This window comes from Carettochelys insculpta, chromosome 1 (assembly GCF_033958435.1).
Source record: "Carettochelys insculpta isolate YL-2023 chromosome 1, ASM3395843v1, whole genome shotgun sequence".
In the NCBI taxonomy this organism is placed as follows: domain Eukaryota; kingdom Metazoa; phylum Chordata; order Testudines; family Carettochelyidae; genus Carettochelys; species Carettochelys insculpta.
The window spans coordinates 44,464,687-44,491,853 of NC_134137.1; the positions used below are offsets into that span (position 1 = coordinate 44,464,687).

Sequence of the window (27,167 nt, forward strand, 5' to 3'; positions counted from 1 at the left end):
AAAACTTTTGCATAGAGAGGGCTCATCAGGCAAGCCTGCTTTATCAATGAAAGGGAAATTGTACAGTGGTGCCCTCCAGGTAGTAATTACTTACAGTGTGCTCGATTATAAATAAGAAGTTTTAATTAAGCAGAAACAGTAGTATTTAAGTGGTTATAATGAAAACAAATAGATTAAAGTAATTCTGAACATTACATGAAAAGACACATAGCTAGTTCTAACTTCCCTAAGTCTATGGCCACACGAGTCCCTCCTTTTGGAAGGGCCATGGTAATGAAGGATTTCGGCAGATGCTAATGAGGTACTTCCATGAATGTGCAGCACCTCATTAGCATAATGGCGGCCACACGCACTTCGAAAGTGCCGCTTTTGAAACACGTACTGCCTGTGTAGCTGGCGGCCTTCTGAAATGACCCCCGGATTTTGAAAGCCCCTTCTTCCCAAAGCCAAATGATCAGGGGGTCATTTTGAAAAGCCCCCGTCTACACGGACAGCATGCATTCCAAAAGCAGCACTTTTGAATCACGTGCAGTTGCCATTATGCTAATGAGGTGTTGCATATTCATGGCAGTACCTCATTAGTATCTGCCAAAATCTCTCATTACCATGACCCTTCCGAAAGGAGGGGGCTAGCCTGAGCGATTTATGGCATACCAATTACCCTAAAGAGTTGTTCTTATGTCAGGTAAAATTTTCAAATGAGCTGTTCTTTTTCTCTAATTTGGGTCAAGAGCCTTGCACAGTTGTTTGTTTCTTCTTAGGGTTTATGAGGCAGATTCAAAAGTAGTCTGAAGACAAAAACTGATAACTAAATATTTCTTAAAGTTTCCCATAGCGTGGGAAAACTTTGTTCTGTAACTTCCCATCACATGGAAAAAGACAGGATCAAAATAGTTTTCAATTCCAGATGATATGCTCCTATGGCTTTGTTAGCACCAACCACCATGACTTCAGGGAAGACAAGGCTGTTTACAAGTCATTAAGCTGATCGCCTAGTTGTTAGTGTTCTTGAGCAGGAATAAATGGCTCTCATTAGCCCATTTAAACCTAAAAGCAGACTTACATTTCATATTTTTAACTTAACGTAGAAAAATACGTGTACCCAGAATACAACAGATTCTAGCATTAAAATAGATAGCTTACATGAAGTATTTTGACCAAAGTATCTCTGAGTTATGCATATGTATATTCATAAGCTAATTTTCATAAAGCATGGAGGGTCCGTCACAGAATCTATTTGTCAGAAAGCTTTCTTGCATCTTTATTATCTGTATTGTTACGGACTTGCTAGCTGGCAAGTATTTTGAAATAAGTTATCAAAGGAATTGAAACTGGTGTGATTATATTGTGTTGCTTTTGACAAATATGATGTGCAGTATTTGGCAGCATTTTAAAATACTGTGCACAGAATTTTTAATTTTTTGGTGCAGAATTTCCTCAGGAATAGAAAACTGACATTCTCTTCTGCAAACTTTAGGGGCAAATTAGCACTTTAAATTTACATGCAATAGACCATCCATCTAATGCACATTGCAGTCACTTATGCTGAAGGAGTAAGTGTATTTTATTTATTAAAATTAATAGTTATAATTTTAAACTTATGTTTATTCTTTTTTTTCTTTACATTATATGAGTTTCTCATACTAGTAGGATATGTTTTGTGTTCTATTTGATAGAACTCAAGAAATTAATAGAAGTGATGCAGATCCTGAGAAACCTCTTGAAGATCCTTTGAAGCAAGGGAGTTCATGCTTACACAAACTGATTCTAGACACTGAATGTACACAGAAATGTTTAGTGCCAGAGAAAGAAGTTCCTTTTTCTACTAATGAATCTAAAGTATATGAGTCAAAGGAATTACTGTTCAATTCAACAACAGAGAATGGAGCATATAAGCCTCCAGTTATACCTGCTATGAAAGACTTTCTGGCTATAATAAGCTGTATTAGAGATGATGGAACTATTTGTATGATACCCAAATCATTCGGTAAGATATTGAATTTCAGAAAATAGATGTTTTTATTGTTCAGTTGCAAATGCTCTGATCTAAGAGCACAGTACTAGAGCATACATGGTCATTGAAGGTGTCATTCTTTGGATGGAACAAGGTCCTTTTGACCGTCTGTAAATTAAAAATGCTCGTGTCATTAAAGAAACACACACACACTAACACTTTCTACAAAAGACATATTTCCTTTTCTGATTTTTTTTTTCCTTCCCTCTTCATGGCAGTTTCACAGTGAGTGCTTTACGTGTACTGTTGGACATCATATCGTATCACAGACATAGTAGTAGCTGTCATGCTGCATCTGGGAAAAAGAAATTGACTTGGCAAGAGTGCATCTTATCGGATGAAAGTACATCTTAAAATTTAAGGGTGGGATTTGCAAAGAGGTCTTAAATAGTTAGATGCCCAAATATCAATGATTTTCAGTAAGAGTTAATTCTTTTAGCCACTTTTGAAAATTCCAGCTTAATTGATTCAGTATCTTTCATATTTCTAATTAATATTAGTTGATGGTTTATTAGAAATCCATTTCAATCTGCCCAGTGTCACACGCAGCTCATCCAGATGGGGGTCCTTTTTGAAAGGACCCCACAAAATTCAAAATCCCCTTATTCCTATCTGCTGATTCCTATCTCCTAAGGGAATTTTAAATTTGGTGGGGCCCTTTTGAAAAGGGCCCCCTGTTTGGACAAGCTGCACGGGAGTGAAACAGCAATTTCGAAGAGCTGTGGCCGGCAGCATGCTAATGAGGCGCTGAAGATGCATTTCAGCACCTCATTAGGTATCTTCTAAATGGCCATTTGCATGGCCATTTTGAAGTTCTGTTCCAGTGTAGATGTAGCCATAGTGTCACATCTTTGAGAGCTTGTCTGTGCTTACTGGGAGATTGACGTGCTAATGACCACTCTTCTGGAGTTTGATTTTTGCGCATCTGGTGAAGGTGTGGCAAAACCCATCTCTCTGGGCTTGGCTGTCAAACCCTCTGCGCCACGCTATTGTGTGACGTAAAGGATGTCGATGCGAGACTGTAGAGGCTCAGTCTTCGCTAAGGAAGTAAGTCGATTACAATGTGTAGATTCTAGCTACTCAAATGTCATAGTTGGAATTGCGCATCAGAAATAGACTTATTTCCCTAGTGTAGATTTACTCTTAAATGTCATTGATACTTCCTCTGCAACTTTTTACTTTCTGTTCTTTGCTATTGCATCACAGATGTACAGTAAAACCCCTATTTACGCAATTTCAACTTGTGCATTACTTGGATTAATACAAGTTGAAACTGAGAGTGGCAGGGAGCCGGCAACCAGGTGGCAGCCTAGCTCCCGGCTCCCCTCCACTTGCGGAAGCCAGGAAACTGATCAGTGCTGCTACGCTGATCAGTTTCCTGATTCCCAAGAATGGTGGGGAGCTGGGAACCAGGGCTCCCAGCTCCCTGCCATTCCTGGGAGCCAGGAAATTGACCAATGCAATAACGCCTGACAGTTTACCAGCTCCTGCAAGGAGGGGAGCCAGGATGCTGCCTGGTTTGCAGCTCCCTGCTAGTCCTAGGAGCTGGGAGCCAGGCTTCTGCCTGGTTCGCAGCTCCCCACCAGTCCTGGGAGCTGGGAGCCAGGCTGCCACCTGGTTCATGGCTCCCCGTTTTGTGTGAAATTCGACTTACGTGTGGTTGCCTGGGAATGCAACCTACATGTAAGTTGGGAGTTTACTATAATTATATCTGCTTCACCCTCTCTTTGTCAGTCGTGATATACAGTCACAAAACTTTGTTTTTAGACACTTAAATGGAGATGCAGTACAAAATTATTAGTTGCTTCTGTAGTATTATTCACTCTTCAGTTGCCGCCTTATATGCCTAAAATTTACACAGAACACTTTTGGAAAGTATAGCTCTTCAGTTCACCTACAGTTCTCACGTATGTTAGGAAGCTCCACAAGTTTACTGTCGTGACTTGTCATTAAGAACTCTGATACCTGCCTGGGAATTAGACTAAAATAAGCAAAGAAGTTGTTCTAGATTTATTTCCAACATAATAAAATCCTGGACATTGTATCCTTATATTCTCTCTAAAGTAAGTTGAATAGTGACAGAGAGAGAGCCGTGTTACTCTCTGTCACTATTCAACATGCAAGGCACTACATTCAGCCATTTGGAATAGAGATCTCTCTAAAGTAGTAAGTTTCCAAGGGGTCAATCCAGACTTCATATTTTATTCTGATAAAATTTAATCTTCTTTACATTAAAAACAATTTTTATTCTTTTAAGAATTTATGAAGCTAAGTATGAAATTGGCTTAAAAGTTATTTCAGCCATTGTCATTAGGTAGCGTTAGATAGTTTAAAACATGGGAAAATACATTTTCCATTATATAATCCCTAAATTTGCCACTGTTATGCAAGCAAAATGAAATTTTAAGGACTTGCAATAGATAAGATTCACATCCTAGTTGAAAGCTATTTGGAAATTAAAATATGAAAACCTGTGTAGTTTAGCCTCTAAATTATTCTGCAGCCCTGCTCTAGTATTATGTATGTAGTAGTTAAAACAATTGTTTGCACCTACAAATAATCAAAATCCATTTTTAAATTTCACTTTCTCTTTTACCCAATTATTGTTCAGAAAGTGAACTAAACAAATTGATGTCCGATATGCAGAATAATGTCAAGTGTCTTGGTCTTCTGGAACCATATTTTTGGAAAAAGTCTGAAGCTTGTGTTGTTAGAGGATCTGATACCATGTGGTATCGAGGTAAAGTTATAGAAGTTGGTGGTGGTACAACCAAGGTAAGGTGTCTTGGTTTTTTGTTTGTTTGTTTTATAACAACTAATATAAATGACAGCTCTTAAAAGCACAAACTGGCCATAATGGATGAGAGCAGTGGTCCATCTAACCCAGGATCTTGTGTTCCAACAGTGGCCAGTGCCAGAGGCTTCAAAGTGAACATTCAAAACAGAGCAGTTACCAAGTGATCCATTCCATGTCATCCAGTTCCAGCTTCTGGCACTCAGAAGTTTAGGGACACTCAGTGCATGGGGTTGCATCCCTAACCAAGTTGGCTGATAACCATTGATGGACCTATTTGCCATGAACTTAACTGATAACTGATTCTTTGGGAAACTCTGCTTTGCTTTTACCTGTTATAACATCCCCTAGCACCATGTTTCACAGGTGTGAAACATGCTGCCTTGTAATTTTAATCTTCAACAACAACCAAGAGCTCAGTGCCCATTGGTGTCTGACACCTCCTTCACTATTTCCTGCCATCTTTCCCTGTCCGGTGCGGAGTGGCTTAGTTTCTGTAGGCTAGCTCTGCACCAATCTACTGTATCATCTACCTGTTCTCTGTGGGGTCTGCCTCTCCTGTTTGAACCATCCGTTATGCCGAATACCAGGGTCTTGGTTTTTCGTTCGTCATTCATTCTGCAAATAAGCCCAAATAGCTGTAACTTCCATTGTATAACCTTCTGCAGTAGGTTCTCTTTCAGCTGTATTTTGCTGTATAATTCCTCATTGGTAACCTTCTGCATCCATCCTATTCTCAGGATCTTTCTAAAACAACTCTTCTCAAATGCCAATATCCTTCTCTTCAATTATTTCGTTATGATTCATGTCACACATCCATACAATATGCTGCTGAGCACACACACGTTTAAGATGCTCAGCTTCATTCCTGAGCTAATTGCTTTGCTTTTCTGGATCTAATTTATCACTTTCAAACTCGCTCTTGCTTTCGCTATTCTAGTCACACTTTACTTCTTACAGTCTAAATCATACATTATGTTGCTCCCCAGATACATGAACTTTCCTATGTATTCTAGTTTGATCCCCTCAACACTGATCTTCCTTCCTATTTCTTTATCTCTAAATATCATTGTTTTTGTTTTATCGATGTTCATAATCAGTCTATACCGCTTCCCTTCTTCATTTAGCACCTGCACTATTCTCGCTAGTTTCTCTTCATCTTCTTCAATGATAGCTATATCATCTATGAACCTCAAGTTGTTAATTCTCATCCTGTATACTGATGTCCCTTCCACCTCTTTTTTAATTTTGTCCATCACTCTCTCTAGGTGTGTGATGAAGCTACTTAGCAATATCAACTCTCCTTTTCTCGTACCTCTACTCGTTCTAAACCAGCTTCCCAACTCTTCTTACGTTCTCACTGCTGCCTCCACATTGTCATTGATATCCTTGAACAACCATATCAGTCTGCTATCCACTGCTATCCACTCCGTACAACTCCAACACTGCCCAAGTCACTTTCTGATCTATACTGTCAAACGCCTTCTGAAAATTGATGAAACAATTGTAGATATTCTTTTGTTGAGCTTTCTCCGCTATCATAGGGCCAATATCTGCTGTATGGTACTTCTGTCTTTCCTGAATTTCTCTTGCTTGTCCTCTAGCTGTTCTTCTATCTGCAATGTCATTCTCTCCATCAGTATCTTCATCAGCACCTTGCCTAGATGACTCGTTAGGGCAATCATTCTGTAGTTCTTGCACTCCAACGCACTTCTTTCTTGTGTATTGTTACTATCACAGATCTTGTCCATTCCTTACATGCTTTTCCTTCTTTCCACGCTATATTATATAGTCAGTGTATTTCTCCACCATATTTGATCATCTCTCCTGTGATCTTATTTCCAGGGCTCTTGTTGTTCAGTCGTTTCACTGCTCTTTCTACTTCCTCCTTCAAAATACTGGTCTCACTCTTGATGCTCGACAGATCTCTTTCAGTTCTTCACTCAGTCTCTCTGAGACACTCGGGTCCAACTATGCTTTGTATAGATCAGTGCCTTATCTCATACATCACTGCACAACCTTCTCCTTGTTCATAACCACCTCGTCGTTCTTGTCTTTGATCACCATCTGCTTCGGCTGCCACTTCGTATTAATATTCCTAATCATCTTGTGCACCTCCCTGGTCTTACTCTCGCTGTAATAACACACACTATCTTCACACTGCTGGGCTAATAATTCCCCTTATCCTTTCTGGCTGCTTTCCTTACCTCATTGCATTTCACTCTATATTGCTGTTCCTCCCTCTCAGAATCATCCCTTCCAATTTTCAGTGCTCTCTTCTCTTCGACCAACTTCAGTGTCTCCTGCATAATCCACTTCTTATTGCTCTTCTATTCTTGTGGAACTTCCAGCTCAATTGCCTCTTCTATCACTGTGGCTATCTCTTTGACTCCCTTATCTAGGTCTTTCTCTCTGCCTGCATTCCTAATCTTTGCTTCAAGCACTGCTCTGTACACATTCCCTATTTCATCTTCGCCTAACCTCACCGTTTTTTTTTTCTTAAACTGTCTTATATTTTCTCTTGAGTTTCATCTTGATGTTAATGATCACTAGACTGTGATCTGAGTCTATAGCCACTCCTTGGAAAGTTCAACTATGTTGTACCGATGTTACCCATCTTCTTACCAAGATCGTATCTATCATGTTCTTAGACTTCTCATCATTGGATTGCTGTGTCCATTTCCTACGGTTCTTTCATTGGAATCTCATGTTGCAGATCACCATCTTGTGCTCTGTAGCAAACTCTAATAGTTCTTGCCTCATTTCTTTCTTTCTCCGTATCCAAACATTCCCATGACTCTCTCCCAACCTTCATTTTCTGTTCCGACCTTTGCATTCCATTCTCCTCTGACGATCAACACATCTCTCTTTGGTATCTCCTCCAGCATCTTTGTCTAGTCGTTATAGAATACCTCAGTCTCTTCCTCATACTGTCTAACATGGGTGCATACACTTGCACGGCCAAGATGTTGAATGGTTTTGCTTCAAATCTCTCACTACCATCATTCTTTCACTCACTGGTTTGTATCCTAACAGTGCTCCTCTGAGTCTTTTGCTAAAAAGGAGCCTGGCTCCTGCCTCATACTTTGTTTCGTTCCCTGACCAAATGACTTTGCAACCACACATTTCTCCCAATTCCATCTAACACATCTCCACCAGTCCAAATATATCACATCGGTATCTCTCCATCTCCTTTTGAAGCAGTTCTTACTTTCCAGTGACCCACAGTGTTGGACATTTGAGTTTTAATTTTCTTTCGGTAAGCAACTTATCGACCCAACCCATATCGCTCTATTGGTATTGTGGACCTTGTTTATCCAGGTGACGTCCAAGCCAGCCTCTGTTATCAGTTAGTTATGCTGGCATCGGATTTCATTCATATTGTTGTTTTACAACCAGAGCATTGTTACTCATCTGACCAACCCTCCTCCTTCATCCAGGCTTGGGACTGGTATGGGACTCCTAGAGGTTTCATGACGGAGTTTTTAATTTTAATGGGTGTCCCCTATTTCTTATGTTTATATGAATGAATAAATAACATTTACTTTCTCCACATCATTCATGAGTTTGTAGATTTTATTCATATTCCCACCAACCTGGTCCCAATGTCTTTCTTAAACTGAATAGTCCCAGTCTTTTGAATCCCTTCTCTTATGGAAGGTCTTCCATGTCTCTAATTTTTTTTTTCATTCTCTGTACTTCCAATTCTAATAAACCCGTTCTGAGATGGCATGGGAGAACTGCATGCAGTATTCAAAGTGTAGGTGTATCATAGATTTATATAGTGATGCTATGTTTTTATCTAGCTCCTTCCTAATCGCTCCTAACATTGGAAGCTATTTTGACCGCTGCTCCACATTAAAGAGGCCTCTTCAGAGAACTATCTTGGATGACTCCCAAGATCTTTCTTGAGTGCTAACAGCAAATTTAGACCCAATCCTTTTATATGTATATCAGCCTTTGCTGTAAGTTGAGCACTAGGGCAGCCGCCCAGGAGAGATTCAGATGTTGCTCATCTAATTAGCAGAGTGCTCACAGCTGGCAGCATGAGTTTCTGCTAGTGATGCACATCTGCACATTCTTTGGTGCATGTGAGAAATTTTTTCTACTCATGGATGGGAGAAATCAGCTGGAACTTTGCCTGGATCCAGCCCTATCTCCAGCTCTGAGATGCCATGTGTTTTTAGGGAAAAGAGAGAGACTATCTACTAGACAACATACCAATAGAAAAACTTTGTAAGAAGAAGTATTTTTAGAAAGAAGACTTTTTTCAAGCATTTTATTTATTTTGTGTAGGTTCAGTACGTGGACTATGGCTACATTGAAAAGATACCTCAGTGTCATCTCTATCCAGCTGTGTTGTATGCTGATATTCCTACATTTTGCATTCCATGTCAGCTTTATAAAACAGTGCCGGTAAGTAAACACTAAATTTGAAGACTTTTGGTAGTTAATATAATATTTAGTAATAGAGGGTGCTGTTGCACATCTAGCCAATATTTGAGAACTCAGTTGTAAGTTCAGAATGCACTTGTAGCGTAGTTTGTGGTGTCAGATGTGCACCTATAAGAATGAACTTCTTAACTTTTATTTTCTGTGATCTAAATATGTGATTTAAATGCAGTTTTGTAACTATTCACACTTCGCCTGAAAGCAGAAAAATTGAGTGATTGTTAATAGGATTGGAAAGTTCAGTTGAAAAAAAATTCTGTAATCTATTCCAATTCTGTATCTAACAAATGGGTTAAAAATGGGTTCAAGCAACCATATGGAGAGACAGCAGTGTACACTCTCTCTCATTTTATCTCTTCTCATACTCTGTCCCCTCCACGCATCTCTGCCCAACCCTCATGCACACATTTGGGGCTAGATTTTCCTAATTAGGCACATTGGCAGTTACACACATAATCATCATAATTTGTCAGAGCTGGACAGAAAAATGACATTTTTGTTTCACGCTCTTTAGATATTGGCATTTATTTTCAATCCATTGTTGTGAACTGAAAGGATCAAAAATACTTGAGTTTGGACTGCAAAGGTCCATTTTTCAGCTTGGGTCTGAAAGCAAGCCATTGTTTTGTCTTTGACAAAAGAGTTTGATATCATCCAACCAGCTCAATTATGCATGAAAACAAGTAATTACATAGACATGCATTTTTCTAATGTACAGGTACAGGCGCACTCTCAAACACATCTCCACAGTTGCTTTCCAAAGGCCTCCAGTGAATTATCTCATGAGCTTTCACTCCCCTCGTTTGTAGCTATCAAAAGTACAACACATTGACCCTAGCTCTGGAAGCACCCCTTCTCCCTCCAGCTCTTCAGAGAATGAGTCTGTATTCCAGTTTTGGTGTGTATGTGCTCCATAGAAGCTGGAGTCTTTGAGGTAATTGTAGACATGGTTGCGATATACTGTCCACACAGACCACAGCAGTGAGCATCTCAGCCCAGGTCATTGTAGTTGCAGTAGCAGGGCTTACTGTGGTGCTCTAAAAATAGCTGTATGTGTAGACAGTGGTTTCAGATTGTGGCAAGTGTTGAGTTTCAGAGCCTTCTCTAGGCTGCAGGCCCTGGCAGCAGTTGGCCATAACTTAACACTTACGTGCACAGCTATTTTTGAGCACTGTTTTAGAATGTGAGGCCTGCAACCCTGAATCTGTTGACGCAGGTAAGAGTCTTGTTGCTGTGGGCTGTGTAGATGTACTCTGTATCCTTGTACTCCTGTACTGCGGGTATAAAGCACAGTGCAGTCCTAGTGACCACTCAGTTCCTTCTCACTGCCTGGGATTGTGAGACTGAGCTCTTTGATATCCATACCTTTATTCTTCGTTCAGTCTTGTCCATAAATAAGTGTGTATTTATTAATATAAGTTAGGTTTAGGTAGAGTAGTTGACTGTTAACAATCTAATAGTTTTATTTCTTTGGAAAGTTTTAATTCCTTATTGCTTTTTTGTTTTGTTCTTCCCAGTACTGAGACTTCATAACGTCCCAACTTAAATCTGCTGTGACTTGTGAGGTGGCAAGCACAATACTTGATGGGTACATAAGATGTTCTCTTATTTACGGAAAGCAGGTGTCCCTGATAAACACACAGGCCATGTCTACACTAGCCCTAAACTTCGAAATGGACATTTCGAAGTTTACTAATGAAGCGCTGAAATACATATTCAGCGCCTCATTAGAATGCCGGCAGCCGTGGAACTTTGAAATTGACGCGGCTCACTGCCGCGTGGCTCGTCCAGGTGGGGCTCCTTTTCAAAAGACCCCAGCAACTTCGAAATCCCCTTATTCCTATCTGCTGTTCCTTCAAAAAGGAACCCCGTCTGGACGAGCCACGTGGCAGTGAGCCACGTCAATTTCGAAGTTCCGTGGCTGCCGGCATTCTAATGAGGTGCTGAATATGTATTTCAGCGCTTCATTAGTAAACTTTGAAATGGCCATTTTGAAGTTTTGGGCTAATGTAGACGTCGCCACAGTGCAAGTAGTAACAGAGAGGGAGCCGTGCTAGTCTAAATACTATCAAAACAAAAAAGCAGTGAAGTAGCACTTTAAAGACTAACAAAATAATTTATTAGGTGAGCTTTCATGGGACAATCCCACTTCTTCAGACCATAGCCATACCAGAACAGTGTCAAATTGAGTCTGTTCTGGTATGGCTGTTGTCTGAAGAAGTGGGTCTGTTCCACAAAAGCTCACCTAATAAATTATTTTGTTAGTCTTTAAAGTGGTACTTTACTGCTTTTTTTTTTTTTATACAGTGTGAGAGTACTTTTTTTAAAAAAAAATGACCTTGAAAGTTAGTGAGCTATACAGTAAACTCTCAAAATGTTTGATTTTGAGTTGCATTTTACTTGTATTAACGTGAGTTAAGCACAACTCAAAATCTTGCCCCCCGCGGCCCTGGTTCAGTCCCCCTCCCCAGCCCAGCTCACCACCCGCACACAGCTCTAGCTCACCCCCCAGCCCTGCATCTGGCTCCGGCTCAGACCCCCACCACCACCACTTTCCCGCACATTGGTTCAACCCCTCAACAGCTCACCACCCAAGCATGGCTCCGGCTCATCACCCCTGCACATGGTTCTAGTTCAACCCTCTCCCGCCCTGGTTCAGCCACCCCCCCCCCATGAACGGCTCCAGCTCAACTCCACCCCCTGTAGCTGTAACCCACCCCAGATTTAACATACACACACCCCCCACAGCCCCAACCCACCACTAGGATTAACCCTCCTCAACTGCCCACCCCCGCCCCAACCCCAGGACTTACCTTTCAAAAGGAGCTCCAGGTGGTTCTTCTGCTAACCCTGGCTGCAGAACATGTCTTCCGCTGGGGGGAAAAAGGTGCCCCCCAACTTATGTGAAATTCCAGTTATGCATGGGTGTGTGGGAACACAACCCTTGCATGAAGTGAGGGACTACTGTTGTCTAAAGATATTTTTGTTAGGCCTTTTTGTGGCCCTCTGATCTGAGCAGGAGAGGAAAAAACCCTCCAGTCCTAACCCAGTCCAGGAGTGTCCCTGTCAGGTCCAGATCCATTAGCTTCTGGAGTATATATAGGCTATGTCTATGCTAGAGAGTTTTGTAAACAAGCCTGGGGTTTTGTTAACAAAACTCATGGAGCATCTACAAACAAAATGTGTTTTGTTGATGGAAACTGCCAACAAAAGAGCCATGTAGACACTCTGGGATGCCCTTTTGTCAACAGAGCAGATCAAAAGATGACTCCACTTTTATATGTAGACATGATCTGTCAACAGTAGTTGTCGGAACATCTTTTCCAACAGTAATTTCTATAGACAGACGCTTCTAGTATAGTTTAGCCAGTGTGTGGATTCAGCTTTGAACTCAGTTAGGGCTGAAAAATCTAAGTCCTCAGATGAAAAGAGCATTGCTTTCTTTGGGAAGAGCAGGGGCAACTTCCCACTAGTAGAGTCCAGTAAGAGGATGTCTAAGTCATTTCACTGCTCCTTGCACTACAGTGACTGCACCACCCAAACTGAAAACCACGGGAACTCTGGGGGTGCATTGTCCCTCCAGAATCAAAATTGGCTCTCTCTAGTGCTGAGTCCTAGGCTTCCAGTGTAACCTCAGAACTCAGCACATGAGGGATGAGCATTGTATTGCTGGCCTTTCCCATACTTGATAATACTCGCTTCTGCACTAGATGAGTCTGCTAGTTATACTGGAACTGTTGATCTCAATACTTGTTTCTCTTGCATCAGTGTGTATGGCACAGCCCTTCTTGGCACTAAGGAAGAATGTAGTCTCGAAGGTCCTGAATAGTGAGGCATTCTATCTCAGAGGCACTAAGATCCTTGCTTAGACTAATATATGGAAATACACACACCTCATAGAACTGGAAGCAACCTTGGGAGGTCACCAAGTCCAGTCCCCTGCCCTCTTGGCAGGACCAAGCACCATCCTTTTTTTAAAAATATCTATTTGCCCTGCTCTCTTAACCAGAGGGTCATTTTTGGCAGCAACTATTTCATTCTCTTTCCTAGATGACTCTGGTTCCTTCCCAACCATCTCAACTGAGTGAATACAAGAGTTTTCAGGATCTGTTCAGAAAAATAGCTGATTCTCAAAATACCAGTTGAAGAGGTGCAAGAATCCTTTCCTAAGCTTTTGTATTAGTCTTTACTCATGGTACTGCCTATTAATGAAGTATTCATGGACCCTGCACATATGTCAGATTCCAGGTTTGATTGCACCTACCTCAAAAAAAGTAGATGAGGTGTAAGGTACCCTCCATCAGAATGGAGATTGGTACGTGTATCCCTGAATCTGATTCAATAATTGTAGTGATGTAGAAGAAGACAGTCCACAGCAACCAAGAATGCCTCTAAGGGAAAAATCATTGAAAATATTCAATTTTGGAGCATAACCCAGCACACGTCACTCACTCAGTGTGTGCTGATGCTGGTCACTCAGGAATTAGCTCAATCCAGCCTCTGGAGCTTCCTCTTTCAGGTGGTATTCTGCCCACTGTTACCTGCTATCCATTCTCCACCAACTTTTATCAGGGCTCACATCCTTCCCAGGCCACGAAACCCTTCCCTCAAGATACTGCCGTGCCACAGTGCCCACACTCTCTGGTGTCCTTACTCTGAGAATGCCCTACCCCAGCTACCCATGTTGCCCCAGTGACCCTACTGCCAGTTATCATCCAGCCCCTTATCTCAGGTGCAAACTGCATTCTGAAATGATCACTCGTCATTGGCAAGGGGGTGGGCAATTGCTCCATCACAGGGTGTGAAAACTGAATTTTTGAAATGAAAATTCTCAGTATGACTTCCCAGGGTTTGTATCCAGATCAGTGAGGATCTGTAACCTGGAGTGCCCTGCAGTGCCCTGCTCCTACAGCCACCAGCATGCAGGCACCCCTAAGTGTCTATGTGCAGCTGCAGCCTCCCGGGCACACTTATGGCCATGCTATGGAACTCACTAGCCTTGGTTACTACTGCATAGTTGTCTCCACACGCTCCCAGTCCAGGATTTCCCCAGTATTTCCTAATCCCGAAATCAGAAGAGGGTCTAAGATGCTCTTTGGACCTGTAGCAACTCAACAAATATTTACAAAAATTGAAGCTTTGCTTGATCTCCTTGGTCTCTATCATTCCCTCTCTGGATCCTAGAGAATGGTATGCAACCCTTGATTAAAAGTACACTTACTTCATATCTCCATTTCCTGAGGGCACAGACAGTTGCTTCAATTTACGGTGGGCTGGAACCATTTCTAATCCACGGTACTGTTCTTTAGACTTTTTCCACCCTCAGAGCCCTGACAAAATTAATGACGCTGGTAGCCACTTACCTGAGGCATTGAGATGTCCGAGTCTGTCCACATCTTGACAACTGGCTCATCAAGGGCAGATCTTGAGGCTCATTCATACCTAATCCCAGTTTAGTACATTCTACCTACCACAACCTGGGCCTGTTAACTTCATTTAGTTTATTATCATTAATACTAATCCAACAAGTAGAATTCATGAGGTTAGTCCTTGACTCCATGCACGTTAAAAGCTTCCTTCTGGAGGCGCTTCTCCAATCAATGTCTGACCCACTCACCACTGCCCTCACCTGTCTGAGGTTGTTAGGCCACATGTTGGTGTGTATTTACATGATCTGTCATGCATGGTTCTATCTCAGATTATATCAGATGTAGCTGGCTTTGGTCTGCATCCGAAATGGGCACAATGTAGATTGTGTAGTCCAGGTGCCAGGTTATATATGGTCTTCCCTGGAATGGTGGTTGGACCCTGGACTGGTGCGGGAGGGGAGTTCCCTTTGTAACTGGAGCCCTGTCACTAGCCATGGTATTAGATGCCTCAGATCTGGGCTGATGAGCCCCTCTGGTCGATGGCAGCATGCAAGGCCAAAGCCATTGGTTGCAGGATGATGACTCCTGCCACATAAAAATCAGATAGCTCAGAGCAGTTTGCTTTTTCTGCCAGGTTTTCCTGTCCCTTCTGAAGGCAAGGTGATACAGATTCTAACTGACAGCACCACTGCTATATTTTATATCAACAGGCAGGGTGGAGCCAGGTTGTCAGCCCTTTGCCAAGAAACTCTCCATCTTTGGGACTTCTGTGTACAGCATGCCATTCTTCTCGTGGCTGTGCACCACCCTGGAACCAGAAACATGTTAGAAGATCACCTCAGCAGGTCCTCCTTCTCTCACCACAACTGATCACTCCATCCAGAGGGGGTCAGCATAATCTTCCAAATTTGGAGGATTCCCCTGTTAGACTTGTTTCTGTCCTGTCTGAACAGAATGCCATTTGTTCTGCTTGATTTGGGAGATCATGTGGGGCTCCCTGTCAGGCACCTTTTTGCCGCCATTGTCAGAGGCTCTAATATACTCCTTCCTGCCAGTGCCATTAGGTCAAACGCAACAAGGCAGAAGTAATCCCGATAGCTTCAGCTTGGCCTCATCAGCGCTAATTCAGCATGTTGCTGGACCTTTCGGTGACCACTGCAGTGCACCTGCCGCTATGTCCCAGAACTGGGACAGTCTGCTGCACCCAAACTTGGCAGCATTGCATCTGATGGCACGGCTGCTGGATGGCGGAATGTAGAAGAGCAGAAGTGCTCAGTCTGTGTCCCCAGGTCTTGTTGAGTAACAGAAAAAGCCCTCCACCAGGGCTACCTGCCTGGCCAAACTAAAACAGTTCATGAGCTGGGCTTCAGAACAGGATTGTGACATGAACTGGCCTCCCGGCACTCCATCTGGACTACTTTCTGCAACTCCAGTTTCTCTTTCATCATTTAAGGTGTGCTTGGGCAGTACCTTCCACTTTCCCTACCAGGGCTAAGCAGTCTTCACTGCTGACGTAATAGCCCAGATTTTGAAAAGTCTGGTCTAGTCAGAGCAGTTTATCTCCATGTTCGTGACCGTGTGCGTCCCTGGGACCTGATTTTCATGCTGGTATGGCTCATGGATCCCTCTTCAAACCTTTAGCTTACTGCTTTCTCCTTCTCTCCTAGAAAGTCTCATTCCTGGCGATAACATCTGCCCACAGGGACTCAGAGATTAAAGCACTTACCTTGGTTCTGCACATCTCCCTAGTGAGCCTCCATTCCCCAAACATGTACCCTCAGTGACTGTGTTGGTGTTGCACAATATCCTGATTGGCAAACAAAGTGAATATAGTTACTGATTCTAATAGAGGCTTCTCCTCTCTCAAGTACTCCATCTGTTCCTGGTTCCCTCAAAGCAAGGCCTTTCTTGCCTTGAGACCATCTTGTCTGCAGCTTTATATGAGCCCATGGAGCAGAGTTTTGGCTACTCTATCTAGCAGCATCACAGGCCCCTTCAGATGTTAATTAATTCCCCCTGTACACTTACCAGCTCATTTTACTTAATATTCATAGTCTTTGTTTCAAATGAGTTATGTCTTCCTGCCATGCTCTGTGTACGTTATTACTAATTTTCACCTTCCTAATGTTTGAGGAGGAAGCTGCAGAGTGGTGCAAACTGAAAATCACCCCTCTCTATTCCTTTATCAATCATTCAGTTCATCCTCTTATGTATAGTCCTTCAAGAGGGTTGGGATACCTGTATCAGCTTATGTTCTAGGATGTTCTCAGGATGTTCTACATGGGGTGTTTGCTTTCAGGGGATGTATTTGTTGACTCAGAGATCGGTGTTGATCATACACATAGCATGGAGCCAGTCAGTTCTACCTCAAGTATCAGAAGGGGAGCCAAGTTAGTCAATCTTCAAAAACAACAAGAAGTCTTGTGGTACCTTATAGACTAACAGATATGTTGGGGCATAAGCTTTCATGGGCAAAGACCCACTTCTACCTCAGATGCCTGATGCTAAAAGAAAGGTTCTGCCCTCAGAATCCCCTAGCATTTCAGGCAGGCCCAACTATGCTTACCTCATTCATTTAGCACAACCACAATATAATAGCACTTTCCCAACAGTCAGCAAACATTATGGGGAGGGGAATGTGTGGAGATATATATATATGGACAAGCATGCAAAGAAAGAGTAGTAACAGACAGAAAGCCATGCTAGTCTATGTACTATCAAAACAAAAAAACCTTGATTACTATTTTTGGTTCTCTGTGCCGTAAATATTGAGTCTGTTCTGGTATGGCTATGGTCTGAAGAAGTGGGTCTGTCCCACAAAAACTCACCTAATAAATTATTTTGTTAGTCTTTAAAGTGCTACTTTACTCCTTTTTTGTTTTGCAAAGAAAGAAGATACTGTATTTTAAGTAACTGGAATATTTTCAGATGTGCTGTCTGTATGACCACGATCCATCTTCCTTCCTTGCTTCTGTGAAATCCTATAAAGCCTGGATTCCATAGTGGCAATCACATTGCAGTTGAGCCTACTATCATCTTAATGGATCTTCTTGGTACAGGAGCATGAAGACGCAGGGGACATGTGTCCCTAATGTACACTGCTGGTAAAAAGACTTAAATCTTGTATGCCTGGGATCCATGTGCTCCCACAATAGAATACATGTGAACAACACATCTCTAAGAATATCTGTTTGTGTAAGAGGTCAATGGTTCTCATTGAGAAGTCTTGGGACCCCAATCAGGGTATATGCTTCAGGACCAGCATTAGACTCACTGAAGCCAAAGGCAGAAAGCCAAAGCCTTAGGTCCCTGGGCCCTGTCAGCTGGGGCTGAAGAAGCAGCTTAGCTATGTGATACCAGGAAAGGTTGTACTGCTTGCTATCCCTTAATGCCAGCCTTGGCTTATATATGCAGAAAACCAGTTGTGGCATAGGTGGCCCCTGAAGTTTTTATAGCATTCCTTAGGATCCCCAAAGAAGAAGTTTGAACCCCACTGAGGTAGATACCCTTTTTTCAGTAACATGTTCCTGAAACATAACAGTTTAGCAACAATACAAAATGTGAAGGCACAACATTCACAATTGTTTTTATCGGATCAAAATGCGAACATTTGCATTCTAAATGGTCTCTGCATCTTACAACTACAGAATAAACAATGTTTGTAGAATTTACCACCACTATGCCAAGGATTTTAGGTCCAGCTTGCTGCTGCTTGCAAAACTTAGCCGGTTTGATTTCATTCATGGTTCTTTGTTTTTGAAAAAAAACAAAAACAAAAAAAATTGTTCAGCAGGCCAAATAACTTATTCAACTTTATTGTCAAAGAATAAAACAATGTAATACAAAAAAGGTAGGCATACCTGCCCTCCGTCTCGGAAGCAGTTTTAGATTGCCACGCATTCATCTTACCGAGAAGAGACTCTTCAAAGATACATATTTCAGATAGTGGCATTTAAAGTATGGCGGCAAGTTAAAAAAACAAAAAACACTTCTTTGCACATTTAAGTTTAATGCACTAGTTTGTGCCCACTTTGTCCTTTGTTCTTCCCTGTGGTTTCCCGTATCTCATTTTGAATACAGTAGGGCCTTGACATTTGCGAGTGCCACATTTGTAAATTCAGTTATATGCGAGTGGCCTTGCTTCTCCGGGACTGGGAGCACTGGTGGCTGCCACCGCTTCTCCAGGGACCTGGGCACATTCACAAGGGTTCTGAACACAGAACCCTCTTGAATGTTGAGACCCTAGTGTACTACATTACAAGTGTTGATGAACCATGTCAGGACTCCCTAACTATACTTAGTACAAAGTATGCATGCATCTTTGCTGTGACAGGTATTCTGTTTTCTAAGGCTATGTTTACACTATGTGATAAAGTCGATTTTAAGGCAGTTAGCTCGATTTTACAATGTCACCGTCTTCAGTGTAAATACCATTAGGTCAATTTTAGGGAGCGCTAAGGTCGCTATTACAACACCCACAAAGGGCATTGGTGTAGCATCAAGTTTGAATTTAAAAGGTCCAGTTAAGACTAGTGTGGAAACATCATTTCTTTAAATCGACTTTATTAGCCTTTGGAGGTGTCCCCTATGTATCCCACAATGCCCCATGGTTGTGTGCTCTGGACACTTCCATCTGTGCTGCTCTCCAAGTGCACAGGAATTAGGTAGCAGGAAGCCTGTGAATTTGCATTTGACATCAGGAAGCCCGTGGTGGCTAGGCTATGGGGGTTATTCTTGTATGAGAGGCTGAGGAAACTTCTTTATTTATTATCAGTGCAGCGATCACATCTACCCATGGAAAAAATAGCCCCAGCATGGAATGGTGGCTTCTTCCCTGCACAGGATACAGTGGGAAAGGCTGAGATTTTTGGTGCTGGCACCAGCCCCAGCCCCACCACAACACATGGGGGCTAGACTGTGGGGGTTGCGCTTGTATGAAAGACTGAGAAACTTCTTTTCTGGGGTTCACATTGGTACAGGAGTAGTCCCTCTATAACCCCACAGGCACCATGAAGTCACGGTCTGTCCCACACCCAACCACATCATGTGGCTAACCCCCAACCCAGTAAAAGCACGTGTCTGCCTCACAGTGCAGACCATGCTGCCAGACAGCACCATTTTCAGGGTCTTTGAAAAAATGGCTCCAGGGGGCAGTTGAGGTGGCACAGTCATTTGGGTGATCCCAGGGCAGTATGACAGTCCCCTGTCTAGCATGCTACTTGGCTGATAACATAAAAGCCGTACTTAAAGGTGTTCTTTCTATGGGGGAACAGCAGCTAAGCAACCAGTTTACATGGTTCAGTCATCTTCTGAAGCCAGCCTATTTGGTTTTCCCTATTTTTCCTTCTTTCATTCTGAAAAAATGGTTGTTTGCATTGCCCTCGTTATCCTCCAGTGGAAAGCAATGTGGGAAGATGACATCACGTACTCACAACCACTTGCGGGGCATCTTTTTCCCATGCTGCACCACCGAAAAAACCCACCATGATATGGCGCTGAGGGAACTGAGAGAGAGGTTCCCACAGTGCACTGCTGCAACAATCGATGTTTGGCGATTCAGTGTGGCAGCACTAAGTTGACTTTGTGGGGAGATGAGGATACTCAACTTTGAATTTATAAAACCCAGGTTTATACAATCCAGTTTTAATAAAATCGAATTTATATCAGTGTAGATGTATCCTAAGACCAAAGCTGAATTCAGTTATGCAGAGTGCTGTGGGATGCTTTATGTGGGTGAAAAGAATTGTGGGAAGAGTATAATTAACTTCATACCATCTATTTTTAATAGTGTATATTATATTAATAGCATATATATAATCTTTCTTAATGGGGTATATGTTGCAACTAACGTATGGTATTGATTAACACTCCCTAGTATAACAACTCTTAACTGTAGGAGATGCATCAAATGTGTCTTGGATTTTATTAATGAAGCTTTGGTTTTATAGAATATTACGGTGAAAATACATACTAAGTTCATGATTTAGTACACTATTCTTGTTGATCTTTACAAGTGTCTGAGATGTTTGTGTTTTTCCCATGTTACTACCTAGGTTGGAAATTTTTGGCAGCCAGATGCAGTAGAACTCCTTCAAGAACTACTGACAAAGAGAGTTGTTGAAATACATCTTCTGGTAACTTACGTTCAGACACAGGAAATATTTTTTTTCTTTAATGTATATTAGGCATACTTGATGAAAGGAGTAAAACTATTTTCTTTATAGTAGCTCACGACATACATTGTCAAAGACAAATTGTATGATTTCTGCTTTAACTGTGACTCCTGTCACACGTTCTAGAGCTTAGTCGTGTTGGTTTTAAAGGTACCAAAATGCATTTATGTGGCTGTTAACATTGTGATTTATGTGAGTTCTTTCCACTTTCACATACCAATATTAGAACCTCTCCTTTCACAGAGGTTGCAGAAGTCATGGATTCCAAGGTTTTCTGTGATCTCTGTGACAGCTGCAGACACTGGTGCAGCTGGCCCCAAGGCCACCCAAGCAGCTGGGACCAGCTGCACTGGCATCTGCTAGGGTAGCTCTGGGGCCAGTTGCACAGGAGCAGTGGTTGCAGGGCAGCGCAATGGAAGGTCTGAGCAGCAGGCTTGGGGAGCTTGCTTTAGGGAGCATTCAGTAAATGGATGATGCATCTGGCCTCAGGGACAGGCCCTGGGGACAGCCCTGGGACCAGCCACACTGCCCATTGCTGGAGTGGCCCCGGCATCAACTGCTTGGGTGGTCCCCAGAGCAAGCTGCACTGGCAGCTCTTCAGGTGGCCTTGGGGGTTGGGGGGAGGCAAGAAATGAAGAGTGTGGCTGACCACAGGATACACGTGGACAGTGGCCTTGGGGAGCTGAGGCAGTGTTCCCAGGGCTGGCTAGAACAGTGGCAGCTCTGGAGGCCATTGGGAGAGCAAATCCTGGAGGGTTTTGGAGTAGTAGGCTGTCAGTGGCTGTCAGACCACGCAGCAGGGTTCCAAAAGCTGAGATTTATTTGGTCATGTACAGGTCTCAAGCTGCAAATTTTTGTTTAGAGCCTGTGGCTTGTCCATGACTTATACTAAAAAAATTCCGCTGACTAAATCTTAGCCTTACTTACTGTTAATATTTGGATTAAATGTTATCTTGCTTAAATTAAACACATTGCCATTTCAAATCACTTGCGATGTACTTAGACATCTCAGGAAGTATAACTTGAGAAGTGAGAGTCAAATGCTGTCTCATTCTCAGATGTGAAAAATGTTTGGGTGCTGTGGCTTGGTGGGTATTTGCACAAATGGAACCAGACCTTTGTTGTAAGGAAGAAGGCTATATTTTCAGTGCTGTTATCTCAAGGGCAGATAAATGTGGAATCTTGTTGGTTTTCTTTTTTGCTTTAACACGTATACTGCCAACTCTGTCAACGTGTAATGGGGGTTAGGCTAGTGTGATGTTTGATAAAAAATAAATTTTGTATTCCTCTTTGAATTATGGTCTCTATAGCTGTGTCTACACGTGCACGCTACTTCGAAATAGCGGCACTAACTTCGAAATAGCGCCCGTCGCGGCTACACGCGTCGGGCGCTATTTCGAAGTTAACTTCGATGTTAGGCGGCGAGAGGTCGAAGTCGCTAATCCCATGAGGGGATCGGAATAGCGCCCTACTTCGATGTTCAACGTCGAAGTAGGGACCGTGTAGACGATCCGCGTCCCGCAACATCGAAATTGCCGGGTCCTCCATGGCGGCCATCAGCTGGGGGGTTGAGAGATGCTCTCTCTCCAGCCCCTGCGGGGCTCTATGGTCACCGTGGGCAGCAGCCCTTAGCCCAGGGCTTCTGGCTGCTGCTGCGGCAGCTGGGGATCCATGCTGCAGGCACAGGGTCTGCAACCAGTTGTCGGCTCTGTGTATCTTGTGTTTAGTGCAACTGTGTCTGGGAGGGGCCCTTTAAGGGAGCGGCTTGCTGTTGAGTCCGCCCTGTGACCCTGTCTGCAGCTGTGCCTGGCACCCTTATTTCGATGTGTGCTACTTTGGCGTGTAGACGTACCCTCGCAGCGCCTATTTCGATGTGGTGCCGTGCAACGTCGAAGTTGAACATCGACGTTGCCAGCCCTGGAGGACGTGTAGACGTTATTCATCGAAATAACCTATTTCGATGTTGGCTTCACGTGTAGACGTAGCCTATATGTATCCCAAATGTGGCTGTGCATATGTACCATGAGCAAGTCGTTTTCAGTAGAGCTGTTCATTGACCCACATATGTTGTACATTGCCTCATGCTACAGGTGAAGTTGTAAGAGACTGTGTAGGGTGATGCTCCTTCAGTTCCATCTCTCATTCCGTGATTGGTTTCGGAATTCTCTTTCTTCATGCTCATAACTGAAGAGAACACTTTGTCAATTGTATATCGTTAGTTTAGCCTCATTTGCCTGGGTAGTTTCTATGGGACGTAAAAGAGTATCTGGTTACATGACTAACTGATAAGCATTTCTTGCGCTGGGATGAGGCAGTTCTTCTTCGAGTGTCCCCGTGGGTGCTCCACATTAGGTGTCGGGCTCGCCCGGCGCCGCAGATCGGATCTTCCAAGCAGTTTCTGCCGGACCGCGCATGCGCCGGTGCGCGCCACTCCCCCGCGCGCTCCCGGCCACGTGCGCGATCCGGTCCCTGCCAGTTCCTCTTAACCGCCGTCGGCTGCAGACGGAATCCGAACTAGGCTAAGGCCAAGTAGCGTATTCAATGGCTTTAACTGCTTTGCTTTAAAGTTTTTCAAGTACTTAGGCTACTGCAAGTTAGCCGGTTGTTATTTTTGCAAAAAAAAAAAAAAAACAAAAGCAACAAACAAACTACAAGCGGGACAGCTTCAATCCAGTCCCAGTAACAAGCGCCGGAGGCCAGGAGCATTGGGCCATCAGCCCTCCTGCTGGGGCAGGCCGTCGGACGGGGAAAACAGCACAGGGAAGGTGCTAAGTACCCGCTTAACAACTGAAAGACTCACCAACAATGTCCTCTTCAGGCTTTGAAAAATGTGAGTCCTGCCCAGAGGTGATTAAGGAGAGACAGGGAGATGCGGCTTAAAATGCTGCTTTGGATAAGGCCCTCCAGCCAGACCTGCCGGAGCGGCCGCAACAGGAGGGACCCTCCGGGGCCCATAAAAGGAAAGCTGCCTCCCTAACTCCATCAGGCAGAAACGGAGGAAAGTCTCCCCAACCCGATCCCTGCCGGCAGCAACAGCGAGCGGGACGGGAGGAGCGCACAGCCCCCAGCCGCAGCAACAGCTGATCGGCGGCGGCAGGGAGAGCCACGTGGAAGCGGCTCAGCCTTCGATGATCAGCCAGCCGCCCCGCACCGCAGGCAGGGCAGCGGCTTAAAACTGCTTTTTCATAAGGCCCTCCAGCCAGACGTGCCGGAGCGGCCGCAGCAGGAGGGACCCTGCGGGGCCCATAAAAGGAAAGCTGCCAAAAACGGAGGAAAGTCTCCCCAGCCCGATCCCTGCCGGCAACAATAGCGAGCGGGACGGGAGGAGCGAGCAGCCCCCAGCCGCAGCAACAGCTGATCGGCGGCGGCACGGAAAGCCACGTGGAAGCGGCTCAGCCTCCGATAATCAGCCAGCCGACCCGCACCGCAGGCAGGGCGGCGGCTAAACAAGCGCCGGTACCGGCGGCACCGCAGGCAGCGGCACCGACCCCTGGGGAACCGGCGGTGCAGAGCGCGCAGGCACGTAGCCTGCAGGCACCGGAGCACACCGCACCTGCGGCACCGCCCTCAAGGGTGCCGAGCTCGGTGCGCACGGGGCCGGGATCCCCTGTAAGTCAGGGGGCGGAGTTACCTCCTCAAGGGAGGGGGAAGGCTGCACACAAGAGGAGGCGTTGCAGCCCCTCTCCAGACAGGGCTGTGGAGCTGCTTTCTCACAGCCCTCCGCTTATGTTACAGACTCCAACCAGAAGACAGGGGTCCCCCCTAGCCTACCCGGAGCCCCCTTCTCCATTTTTTGCAACCAGCCTCACCCTGGCTGGGAACACCTTCACCCTTCCTGGGGTTTGAACCGCTGGACTATTATGCGAAATCGCTCTCTCCAGCCCTCCCCCAGACGCAGAGGGTATGCACCAAGGGAGTGGTCTAGGTCACCTTCCCAAGAACAGTGCCTATACTGCCATGGTCGCCCCTACCACGCGGGGCATAGACACCATCGGCTATCTACCAGGGAAAGATCCCCACAAACGATCTCGTACCCCCGAGGGCAATTGCGACCGGGGACGGAGACTCAAGCATCTCAGGGGGGACTGGTTATGGAACCCCGAGATTTTCCCTCGCAAACCTCTAGTGACAGGGTGTATCGTCACCAGCAGGAACCGGAAGGGTCCACAGAGACGTATCCCAGTGGTTCCTCGCTCTCCTCCCCGGATGAGGCTACGGCCCCGGGGGACGTCCATCCTCCGGACAATCTCAAACAGTTCCAAGAGCTGTTTTACGAGGATGGCCTTCACGCAAGGCATCCAGACAGCTAAGGTGCAAGAGAAACACCATAAGCTCCTCAAAAATCTGAGACCTCCGGCCTCCTCCAAAATAGCAATACCGCTTAATGACGCCATTTTGGAGTCTGCCACTACGATATGGCAGACTCCTGCGACTATTCCGCCTGTCCACAAGAGAGCAAAAAAAAAAAAAAAAAAAAACTTCGTGCCGACAAAGGGCACGGAGTTCCTGTTCAGCCACCCACAACCAAATTCCTTGGTGGTGGAGTAGTCGCAATGTGGGGGAACAGACAAACATGCCAAAAAGCTAGAGCTGTTGGGCAGAAAGGTCTACTCCTCCTCCACTCTACTGTTGCGAATGGCAAATTACGCAGCGCATCTAGCGAACCATAATTTCGATAACCATATTAGGTTAGCCTCCCTCATGGACTCGCTTCCAGAGGGCAAGAAACCAGTGCTCAAGGCCATCATGCGAGAAGGCTATGCGGCCTCGAGGACGGGAGTTCAGATCGCCCTGGATGTTGCGGACTCAGCAACAGCGTCCCCAGTACCACAGGGGTTACGAGCAAGGGCGACATCAACAGCACCAGCAGTACAGAACTCCCAGGCATCGTTCCCAACACAGCCGTGCGTCCTCGGGGCAGGGCCAAAGGCCACAAGTTTGACACACAGATCCAGGGCTGCGCCATCACTACCGTCGCAAGGTCATCCGAAGCGGTTATTCCACCATCACCTCCGACCATTCTATAACCAGTGGTGAAGGATCACCACAGACAAATGGGTGCTGGAGATCATAGCCACGGGGTACGCCATCCCCTTCCAGTCGCTCCCACCGCCATGACCTCCACCCAGGCCCCACCTCCAGGAGGCCTCCCACGTGGCGAGGCTCAAGCAGGAGGTAGACCATCTCATGCTCATAGGGGCAGTGAAAAGAATGCCGGAGCAACTGCAAGGGAGAGGGTTCTACTCCAGGTACTTCCTCACGGGGAAAAGACAGGAGGCGGGAGGTCCATCTTAGATTTTCGAGGCCTCAACCGGTACCTGCGCAAGCAACGCTTTCGGATGATCACAATCGCCTCCATCCTTACGGCACTAGACGATGGAGATTGGTTCGCAGCCCTCAACTTATAAGACGCGTATTTTCACATAACTATTCATCCGGCTCACCTACAATTCCTCTGGTTTCTCATGGTAGGCAAAGAACATTTTCAATACAAGGTCCTACCGTTTGGACTCTCCTCGGCCCCCAGAGTCTTCACCAAGCCCTTGGCAGTGGTGTCAGCCTACCTGCACAGACGGGGTATTTATATTCCAGTATCCGGATGACTGCCTACTCAAAGGGGCCTCGAAGGAGGTACTACGCATAATATGCGTCACAACAGGCACGTTCTCTCGCTCGGCCTGGTTATCAATCTGACAAAATCAAAGATAGACCCCACGCAGGACATAGAGTTCGTAGGGGCACACATAAATTCTATTACAGCGAGGGCGTATCTACCAGAGACTCCCTTTTGGGCCGTCGGCTCCCTCGTGCAAGTCTTCACCTTCAGCCCTACGGTGCTGGTTCTAACGTGCTTACAGCTGCTGGGCCACGTGGCAGCAGCGGCGTTCGTACAACAGAACGCCAGGTTACACATGCTCAGCATGCAGCACTGGCTGGCGAGCGTATACAACCCAGCAGCACACACTGTTCACAGGGTGGCGTCGCCCACAACAGAGGTGCGCAAATCCCTGCAATGGTGGGTAAACCCCGAAAACCTGCTAACAGGGGTACCCTTCCACCAACCACACATACTGGTTTTTTCTTACTACAGACGCCTCCCTCATAGGGTGGGGAGCACACATGGGCGAAGAGGTGACGCAAGGGCCGTGGTCCTCCACGGAGCAGTCACCACACACAAATATACTGGAGCTCAGAGCAGTGTTCAACGCCTGCAGACACTTTCGAGACCATATAAAAGGCAATGTAGTCGGGATCAGTATAGACAATACCTCCACCATGTTTTATATAAATCGGCAAGGAGGAGCTCGGTCCCGTGCCTTATGTGCAGAAGCAGTCCGGTCGTGAAACTGCTGCATCGCCAACAA

At 44.8% G+C, this 27,167-nt stretch overlaps 1 protein-coding gene across 1 annotated transcript in view; it reads left to right on the top strand.

Annotated features, from left to right (window-relative positions):
* The window catches only part of RNF17 (ring finger protein 17), a 170,672-nt gene that overhangs the window by 109,326 nt on the left and 34,179 nt on the right, over positions 1 to 27,167 (top strand). The window contains exons 23-26 of the mRNA XM_074982032.1: positions 1,677 to 1,987; positions 4,626 to 4,789; positions 9,105 to 9,224; positions 20,683 to 20,763. Of these exons, the coding sequence (XP_074838133.1) occupies positions 1,677 to 1,987; positions 4,626 to 4,789; positions 9,105 to 9,224; positions 20,683 to 20,763 (676 nt within the window). The remainder of the gene's footprint in view (positions 1 to 1,676; positions 1,988 to 4,625; positions 4,790 to 9,104; positions 9,225 to 20,682; positions 20,764 to 27,167) is intronic.